This window comes from Rattus norvegicus, chromosome 7, assembly GCF_021556685.1.
Source record: "Rattus norvegicus strain SHRSP/BbbUtx chromosome 7, alternate assembly SHRSP_T2T, whole genome shotgun sequence".
Classification (NCBI taxonomy): domain Eukaryota; kingdom Metazoa; phylum Chordata; class Mammalia; order Rodentia; family Muridae; genus Rattus; species Rattus norvegicus.
In genome coordinates this window covers 12056231-12066566 of record NC_141540.1, presented here as the reverse complement: position 1 = coordinate 12066566, position 10336 = coordinate 12056231, and the positions used below count along the sequence as shown (strand labels likewise).

The 10336-nt window shown below is 36.8% G+C and overlaps 1 protein-coding gene and 1 pseudogene across 1 annotated transcript; one reads left to right on the top strand and one right to left on the bottom strand.

Annotated features, from left to right (window-relative positions):
- Positions 1-2788: 2788 nt before the first annotated feature.
- Positions 2789-3418, bottom strand: LOC148004438 (glyceraldehyde-3-phosphate dehydrogenase pseudogene; annotated as a pseudogene).
- Positions 3419-6543: 3125 nt separating this feature from the next.
- Positions 6544-7491, top strand: Or9r3b (olfactory receptor family 9 subfamily R member 3B). Its single transcript, NM_001000697.1, has one exon. The coding sequence runs from the start codon at positions 6544-6546 to the stop codon at positions 7489-7491; it is 948 nt and encodes a 315-aa protein (NP_001000697.1).
- The last annotated feature ends 2845 nt before the right edge of the window (positions 7492-10336 follow it).

Genomic DNA, 10336 nt, shown 5'->3' with positions numbered 1-10336 from the left:
ACAATGACTTCATGAAATTCATAGGCAAATGGAGGGAACTGTAAAATATCATCCTGAGTAAGGTAACCCAATCACAGAAAAACACACATGGTATGCACTCATTGATAAGTGGCTATTGGCCCAAATGCTTAAATTACCCTAGGTGCTCAGAACACATGAAACTCAGAATAATGGACAAAATGTGAATGCTTCACTCCTTCTTTAAAAGGGGAACAAGAATACACTTGACAGGGAATAGGGAGGCAAAGTTTAGAACAGAGGCATAAGGAACACCCATTCAGAGCCTGCCCCACATATGGTCTTGCATATACAGCCACCAAACTATATGAGATGGATGAAGCAAAGAAGTGCAGGCTGACAGGGACCAGATGTAGATCTCTCCTGAGAGACACAGCCAGAATACAGCAAATACAGAGGTGAATGCCAGCAGCAAACCACTGAACTGAGAACGGGACCCTCGTTGAATGAATCTTAGAAAGGACTGAAAGAACTTGAAGGGGCCTGAGACTCCATATGAACAAAAATGACAACCAACTAGAGCTTCCAGGGAGTAAGCCACTAACCAAAGACTATACATGGATTGACCCTGGACTCCAACTGCATATGTGGCAATGAATAGCCTACTAAGAGCACCAGTGGAAGGAGAAGCCCTTGGTCCTGCCAAGACTGATCACCTAGTGAATGTGATTGTTGTGGGGAGGGTGGTAATGGGGGGAGGATTGGGAGGGGAAGCCCATATATAAGGCAAGGGGCAGGGGGCCCAGAAATCAGGAAGGAGAATAACAATTGAAATATAAATAAGAAATACTCATGTTAATAAAGACTGAACTCCCAGTGAACGTGATTGTTGGAAGAAGGGCGGTAATGCGGGAAGGATGGTGAGGGGAACACCCATAGAGAAGGGGAGGTGAAGGGGTTAGTGGTATTTTGGCCTGGAAACCTGGAGTGGGAATAACAATTGAAATGTAAATAAGTAATACTGAAGTTAATAAAGATGAAAAAAAAGAAATGTAAATAAATAATAAAATCCATTTAGGAAAGAATGTAGTTTTGAACACTTACTTCCTAAAAATTGTACTATGCAAGTGACAAAAAATATTTTTGCCCTTTAGGTGTTGGGGTTTATTATTAATATTTAGTTAGGTAATGTTTTCTGTAAATGAATACCATAAAATCATTGATCAATATCATGTATTCATTGTTTTTCATCAACATTAAAATTTTGTGGTTCAATTTTATCTAAAATTCATGATTGATGAACTCAGTATAATTATGAAAATTTACATGCAAAGAATATTCTCATCGTCTTCTGGATCACTTTTCCTAGTAGTCAGGATATATGTTTTATATTCTATACTCATATACTCAAGAGCTTTCTTAGTGGTGTGTGTGTGTGTGTGTGTGTGTGTGTTTGTGTGTTTGTGTGTATGTGTGTTTGTATTTGTATTTGTGTATGTTTATGTGTGTATGCATGTGCATGCATGCTTATACATGCTTGTGTGTGTGTGTTTGTGTGTGTGTGCATGCGCATGTGCATGTATGTGGAAGCATGAGTGTGGGTGTTTGCATTAGGAAGCATGGGTGTGGGTGTTTGTCACAGAGGTCAGAGAGAATATTGGTCATCAGTCTTTGTTTACCTTTTATCTTTTTTGGGGAAGAATTTCTTGAAGTAATCATTAGATACATCAGGCTAGGCACCCCAACAACTTTCATAGATTCTTCTATCTCCACATTTACCTTGCCATAAGACTTCTGGAATTGTAAGCATACAATTTTATATGACTCCTGGAAATCTGAATTCTGACTGTCACATTATGTAACAAGTGCTTTACTCACTAAATAATTTCCCTATCCAGCTTTTATATTTTCGAAATATGTTGTCAGGGGGTTGGGGATTTAGCTCAGTGGTAGAGCGCTTGCTAGCAAGTGCAAGGCCCTGGGTTCTGTCCCCAGCTCCGGAAAAAAAAAAGAGAAAGAAAAAATATGTTGTCAGAATGTTTAATCACTTCAAAATTAAATATTAACATGCATGCTATATGAAATTTTGTAGCATGCATTATCATATGGATTGAGTATATAGTAGATAGTAAAGACTACTTTGGAAATTTTAAGAAAAAATGGCAGATGCCATTCAGGAAGAACTGCAATAAGCAAGTGAGATGTTCCATTGCTTTGCACAGCTGTGATAGATGTATCCCAGTTAGACCCAGCCCCAGAGGCTTCATCTTCAGATTACTTCTTGTTGCTGCTGTGCCTGCTCATGTTTGTCATTGGTATATTCCTCATATATCTAGCATGATGTGATTGGGCATAGGGAGACTTTCACTCTCTATAGTGTGGTATGATTGTTTCTTTTGTTTTATGGGTGCAGTGAACTTTATTAATGGCATTCAAGAGGGTAGGTAGGGCTTCCTAGACTCTTTCTGTTGTGGGGATTTGAGATGGAAACTCTGAGGGAGATACTCAGTGTTGGAGGCTGAGTTGGGAAAGGGACTCCTCAGAAACTTAGAACCTCTCTCTTGCTCTCAGTGCCTTTGCTGGGGTGGGTGGTCCAGGGTTTTTTACTCATTGAAGGCTATGTAGGACATAACATCAACCACCCTGTTGCTAGCCATATTCATTGTCATACCAAGAAATGAGTTTTACAAGGTTATTATTGAGAGTAATGCCAGCTCCAGCATTAAAGTTGGAGGATTTGGAGTTGCTGGAGACATCTTGGTCCTCAGTGTAGCCCAGGATGCACTTTAGTGTGTCCTTGGATGTCTGCTTTACTACCTTCTTGATGTCATCATACTTGGAAGGTCTCTCCAGACAGCATGTCAGATCCACAATGGAAACATTGGGGTATGAACATGGAAGGCCATGACAGTGAGCTTCCCATGAGATTCCTGTTGCGCTCTGAGATGACCTTGCCACAGCCTTGGCAGGACCAGTAGATGCATGGAGGAAGTTTGGGCATCCCCATGGCCTTCACTCCACTGCTTTCCAGAGGCGCCATCACAATCTTTTGAGTGGCAGTGATGCAATGGACCATGGTTATGAGCCCTTCCATAATGGCAAACTTGTCATGGATGACCTTGGCCAGGAGGCCTAAGCAGTTGGTGGTACAACTTATTACACTCTTGAGTAAGTGGTCATGTTTCATACCCATCAGAAACATGGGGTCATTGGCAGAAATGACGGAGATGATGACCTATTTAGCCCTACCCTTCAAGTGGGACCCAGCCTTCTCTATGGTAATGAAGATGCCAGTAGACTCCATGACATTCTCAGCACCAGCATCACTCCATTTGATGTTAGAGGGATTTTGCTCCTGGAAGATGGTGATGGGCATCCCATTGATAAACTTCCCATTCTCAGCCTTGACCAGGCCATTCAACTTGCCATGGGTAGAGCCATACTGGAACATGTAGACCATGTAGTTGAATGCAATGAAAGGGTTGTTGATGGCAATAATCTACACTTTGCCAACTGAAATGCAGAAGGCAGTCCTGGTAACCAGGCACCTAATACAGACAAATCTGTACTCGCCAACCTTCACCATCATTTCTACAGGGCGAGGCTGGCTCTGCACAAAAAATGAGGCTGTCTCTAGAACAGGGAGGAACAGAGAGCTGCGATTGCTTCTTAGTAGACAGCCCAATCTTAGGAAAATTTCCTAGATATCAATATGAAGATGAACTTTCATAGTATTTAAATGGATTAGTGATTTTACAGAATTACTCATTTGATTTAAATAGTTTCAGGAAGTTAGAGTAGTGTATATAAATATATATTTTTCTCATTTTATTTTTATTGCTAATTATTTTAGATCAGGATTTATATTTATAAATTGGTAGTAATCAGAAAATTACCTGTAGCTTAAATACACAACATTTTATATTCAATTATTTGGACTTCATAACTCAGAAGTTTCTTTAAATATTCCACATAAAGATCCAATACTTTATATAAAAAGATTTTCTACTTTCATGTTATTTTAAATAGCCTTTTAACGCTGAGAAAACCCGTATACATAAAGTGAAAATTACAAGAGAAAATCATAAAAACATAGAAGGAATATGTCTTAAAGGACTGGGTCTATTTTTCTGTACCAAGCATCAGTATTATGTGAGTGTTAATCTGTTGAGCAATATTACAAATGTGTGATTCACTTCTCAGCATGAACTGATCTCTGAAGTAAAAGAAATGGGTCTGGTTTATTACATGTTTCTGTTGAATAAAGGCAGGGAACCTAGAAGTAGTAGTAGGGATATAATATAATCCCTTTCAAACATTCTTCCTAGGCAATGAGTCATTTTGAGGAAGGAATTATTTGTTGGAATATCTTGGAATCATGGCAGCCTACTTTACTTATTTCTGAACTTCTTCATAGACTGAAATTTTAAGATTCAGTAAGAATCAGAAAAGGAACAATTCCTACTCTAAACTCATCTCACCTCTAGACATTTCACCATTTCAGATCAATTAGTACTAAGGTGGTACCGAGGAAAAAGTATTAAATAGAAAAGCAAAACAACTTCCCAGGTGATTCTACTGAGTCAGAAAGTATAGCAAACGCTGACCTAATTGACCTCTGGGGCTTATTTTATCTTTAATAGATATATATGTGTATATAATACGAGTTTCTGATTTTCTTTCCTTATTTGAGAGTATTAGCCAGCAGGATTAAAGGACTTCAATCACAGGAGGTATTTTCATTTTCATATTTACATAATAAAAAAGACATTTATTTAACCTTGAACTGAAGACCCAGTGAAAGAATTTCTTCTGAGGCTGATGAGGTGAGGGCATGTGACATGAGTAAAGAAACAGACCTGCTTGGTGCATGTGATTTAGTACTTGAAGAATCTATATGAAATATTAATTATTTTTGTCAATTTTTATACTTTTTCAAAAATGTCTTTAAAAAACAAAAAGAAGAAACCTTAAAACTTCTTTAATGAGGCCTTTTAGGTAGCCTGAGTTGAAATAGTAGGGTATTTCAATTAAAAAAATAAAAAATGTAGTTTTTTCTGTAGACCTTATTTATTTTTCTGTAGATCTTATTTATTAAAAACTTCCCATTTTTCATGCACTAACGTTTATATGTGATTTTGGGTAATATGTAATTTGGGAAATTGGCAATCTATTGGGTCAATTTCCTAATTCATAGGTTACGATAACTAAATATGAACAAAGAATTTAGCTAAGTTTCTGAGATGACTCAGACCATGGCAGAAAGAGCATGGGTTAGAACCTAAATTAATATGAATTAAAACAGCATAATTTTATTGACAAAATTTTTTGTCCTTCATAAGATATGACAGAAACTAAGCAACTTTCACTTGTTCTGTCTCTGACTTACTTTTAATTGAGTACAATTTTGAAATAGAAATATAGAAGTTCAAAGGTTCACTGAGTTCCTCAAGAAAAGTAACTGCTTTTGTGGATCTGAAACCAAACTTGCCAGTAAGTCCCCCAGGGTTATACAATTCAGTCTTCTACTTAGTTTTAACTGTTTAAGTCTTTCAGTCATTATTTTTTCATTTGTTTACCTTTTGATATTTGATTCTGTTTATATTTGCTAAAGAAGTACATGAGAGTCTTTGTAATATGTACTCTGACAATTTTGTTTCATGTTTTGTGAATATTTACAGAAAAATATTTCTTGATGGGGAAGGTAATTATAAATGCCAGTCATGACATTTTTACATAAACAATTTATATGTCTAAAACCATAAGAGAAAAGAAATGCTGGAGCTTGGCTGTCCTGAAAGAAGCCACTGGCATTCCTAGATGAGCAGTAAGTGATGCAGGAAACAAAAGTTAATGGTATAAGGCTAGTACAGGGGTTACAAGGCTGAGTTTTCACTTGGATGAGATTCTTCCAGGGTGGTATTTCATCTTGTGATACTGTAACCCCTGTGTCCTAAGGGTTTCATGTACACATGGCCATATTTTTATTTCTTTTATTTTTGAGATTATAATGTAATTACATCATGTCCACTTCTGTTTCCCTCCTCCAAAGTTTTGCAGATTTCCTTCCTTGCTCTCTTTCAGATTTTCAGATTTTTTTCTGTTATTACTTATTATTTTAAAGAAACCAAATGAACTTCTTTTGTTGTGGGGATGAAGATTCACCCAATATCCCATTTCAAAATTTAAAATATCTTTATGTGTTTAAGCAATTCACCACTATTAAATTTCTAGTATGTTTTGGTAATTATTAATACTACTGCTTTAGACTGTGCTTTATACAATTCTCAAAACAACCTCATACAGCATATATTAAAAGCACTCATTGGACAGATATGAACTTTAATGTACTGAAACTTTGGAAAGCATTTCAAACTTTCGTAGGCATCTTCTACTCACATTTCTCACTTTCTATTGGGGCTTACTATCTTCGTGATAATGAACAGATTAGTTTTTGGCAGTATATTGTCTAAACCAAGTAAATGACTGAAGCTGCATCAATTTACAATTGCAGTCCTATCCTCAACATGAACCACAACATGACCACACTGCTCTGTGATCTATTTTGTCAGATAGGTCTCAATTATGAAACTGCAGCAGAGCAGCAATGATACTGAGCTGACAGACTTTATTCTGCTGGGATTCTGGACATCTTCAGAAGCAAGGGTTCCCTTGTTCTTACTGTTCTTGCTTATCTATCTGGTCATTGTATTGGGAAACATCAGCATGTTAACTGTCATTAAAATAGACTCCAGACTTCATACACCAATGTATTTCTTTCTCCAAAATTTATCCTTTTTAGATCTCTGCTATTCCACAGTCATTGCACCCAAAACTCTAGCTACATTTTTATCAAAGGAAAAGAAAATTTCATATAATGAATGCGCAACACAGTTCTTTTTCTTTGCTCTTTTTGTTGGAACAGAGGGTTTCTTTCTGGCTGTGATGGCATATGACCGCTTCTCAGCCATTTGCTCACCTTTCCTGTACCCTGTCCATATGTCTCAACCAGCTTGTATTCGTTTGGTGGCTGGCTCCTATATCTGTGGATGCATCAACTCCATGGTGCAAACAGGATTCACCTTCAGCTTGCGTTTCTGTGGAGAAAACAGACTGGACCACTTTTTCTGTGATGTCCCAGCTCTCATCAAGATCTCGTGTGTTGACACCTTTGTGAATGAGATTGTGCTGTTTAGTCTCTCTGCTCTCATCATCATTTCCACCATAACCATCATTCTGGTTTCCTATGCCTACATCCTTTCCACTGTCCTGAAGATCCCTTCATCCCATGGCAGAAGTAAGACCTTCTCTACCTGTGGGTCTCATATAGCAGTGGTGAGTTTATTCTATGGAACTGTGTTCTTTATGTATGCCCAGCCTGGGTCCATCTCCTCACCAGAGAAAAGCAAGATTGTAGCTGTGTTCTACACGCTTATCATCCCAATGTTGAATCCTCTGATTTATAGCTTAAGGAATACAGAGGTTAAAAATGCTTTGAAAAAGATATTGCTGAGAAAATTACTCTGGCATTGACTTTCAGTTGTCTTCGAACTATAAAATCAATGAAAAAGTATATTATGAATTTATGGAGGAGTTCAATAAAAGCCATCTCCAAGTTTTGGATTTTAAATTTTATTTTATTGCTTTTTTACCTTTTTAATATAAATGTTAACATCAATATATATTTTCATTGTGTTTGCTTTGTAACCATAGTGTCATAAATGGGTAGTTAATTATAAATTATAAATTATAAATGTATTACTATCAAATTAAATTACACTGAATTTACTAAAAAGTATATTGCCATAGTTGTCCTAATAAATTTTGGTGTTCAGTTTCACTGATGATTGTCTAATTAGTTCATATTTATATTCCGTTTTTCAAAATTTTTATCTAAATGATAAATTTGCAAATTTGGAAACTCATTTTCACGATATTACAGACAACATTTTTCATAATAATTTGAGTATTTCAATGTCTGAACATATTACATCTTTTAATTATATTCTAACAATTTTAATCCTAATTTCTCCTTAAGTATGCCAAGAGGTTTATTGTAAACTCAGCTTGAGTTTCATTATTATTTTTAAAATATCTTATGATGATGTGTCAAATTGTTACATGTCTCCATTGTTGTTTTATTTCATTCTAATATATTCAAAGATAAAATACCACTAAAACGAATGTCCATACTATATCTATGAATGATATCTGGATACAAATCTTCATGGCAGAACATTGTTTTATTTTCTTTGATCTTGTTAACTTTCTTTTTGTGAATTTAAATATTTAATTTTGTTACTTTGGTTTATTAAATGTGTTAAAGAGCTTACAGTCGTTAATATAAATTTACATTTTCACTCTTTATATGTATTTGTTCTATAGTTTGTAGTTCTGCGTTCACCAAAGGCTGTTTATTTATTTCAGTATAGTCTGTTTTCTTGGCACATCCCTTTACTAAAAAATTTAAGTTTTTTTTCTTATTCACTTTATATCTTTCTCATTGGCCCCTCCTGGTAAGCCCCTCCCATAACCCTTCCCCCACCCCCTCCTCTTCTCTGAGTGGGTGTGGTTCCTCCTGGGTTTCTCCCAAACCCTAGCACTATAAGTCTCTCCAAGGATAGGTTCTTTCTTTCTGACTGAGGCCAAGCAAGGTTGCCCAGCTAGTAGAACATATCTCACATACAGGAAAGAGCTTTTCAGATAGCCTCTATTTCAGTTGTTCAGGATCCACATGAAGGTCAAGCTGTACATCTGCTACATATGAGGGGGGAGGACCTACATCCATCCTGTCTATGTTTTTTGGTGGGTGGTTTAGACTCTAAGAACACCAAGAGTCTGTGTTAGTTGACTCTCTTGGTCTTCCTGTGGAGTTCCTTTTCCCTTCCTGGTCCACAATCCTTTCTCCTACTTTTCCATGAGTCCCCAAATTCCATACATTGTTTGGCTGTAGGTGCCTGTATATGTCTGAGTCCACTTTTGGGTTAATCCTCTCAGAGGACGATATGCTCCCATCTGAAAGCGTAACAGAGTATCATTAATAGTGTTAGGGATTGATGATTGCCCATGTGATAGGTCTCAAGTTGGACCAGTCATTGGTTGGCCATTCCCTCATCTGTGCTCCTTTCCCTGTGTCTATGTTACTTGCAGAAAGAATAAATTTGAGGCTGAAAATTATGTGGGTGGGTTGGTGTTTATAGTACTCTACCAGGGTTCCTGTCTGGCTATTGTAGGTGGACTCTTTGGGTTCCATATCCCCAATGTCACAGCTGTTACCCTCATGGATTTTTGGTTGCCTCCCTTATTCCAGGTCTCTGTCTCATTCTGTAGATAGCCCCTCAACTCCTCACCCTTGTCAGTTGAAGATTTTCATTCATTTTCATGGCCATCTAGCTATCTCTCCTTTCATTCCCCATAGCTGATCCTGAATCCCCCATTCCCCTCCCCAAATCCTTCCTCTCAGTTACCACCCTTCATTTGCCTCTTATGACTATTTTATTCCCTATTTGAGCAATATTCAAACTTGATTGTTTGGGCCTTCTTTCATGTTTAGTTTCTTTGTGTCTGTGGAATGTAACATAGTACCTCTATTTTCTGGTTAATATCCACTTATAAGTGAATACATACCATGCATGAGGTGAAGCTTGAAAATAAATCATAGTCTGTGTCATTATTGGGGAACTAGCTAGAATAAAGAAAAACAGCTGCCATGTTAATTTACAGCACACATTTATATTAAAAATAACTCTTACAGATCACCATGAAGTAAAACTGGCTACCACCACCAACAGCAATTACAAAAACTTACAAACACGCGAAAACACCATGAGATTAAAAAATGAATCAAGGTCTTGAAAAAGCAATTCTCAACTTCATATAGAAAAATAAAAATCCCAGGATAACCAAAACAATCCTTAACAATAAAAGAATTTCAGGAGGAATCAGCCTCCCGGACCTCAAGCTGTACCTCAGAGCAATAATGATAAAAAAAAAAACTGCATGGGTACTGGTACACAAACAATCAGGTTGATTAATGGAACCTAATCAGAGCCCAGAAATGAACCCACATACCCTTGGGCATTTGATTTTTGATAAAGAAGTCGAAGCCATACAATGGGAAAAAGAAAGCATCTCCAACAAATGGTGTTAATTTAACTTGATATCTACATGTAGAAGAATGAAAACAGATTCATATTTATCATCTCTCACAAAACTCAAGTGGATCAAGTACCTTAATATAAAACCAGATACACTAAATCTCACAGAACAGAAAGTCAGAAATAGCCTTTTATCCATTGGTATGGGAGACAAGTTCTTGAACAGAACACCAAAGACTCAGTCTCTAAGATCAACAATTGATAAATGTGACTTCATGAAA

Bases quoted from the DNA above. Each gene is read 5' to 3' on its own strand.
- Or9r3b (NM_001000697.1), top strand. From the start codon at position 6,544: ATGAAACTGCAGCAGAGCAGCAATGATACTGAGCTGACAGACTTTATT.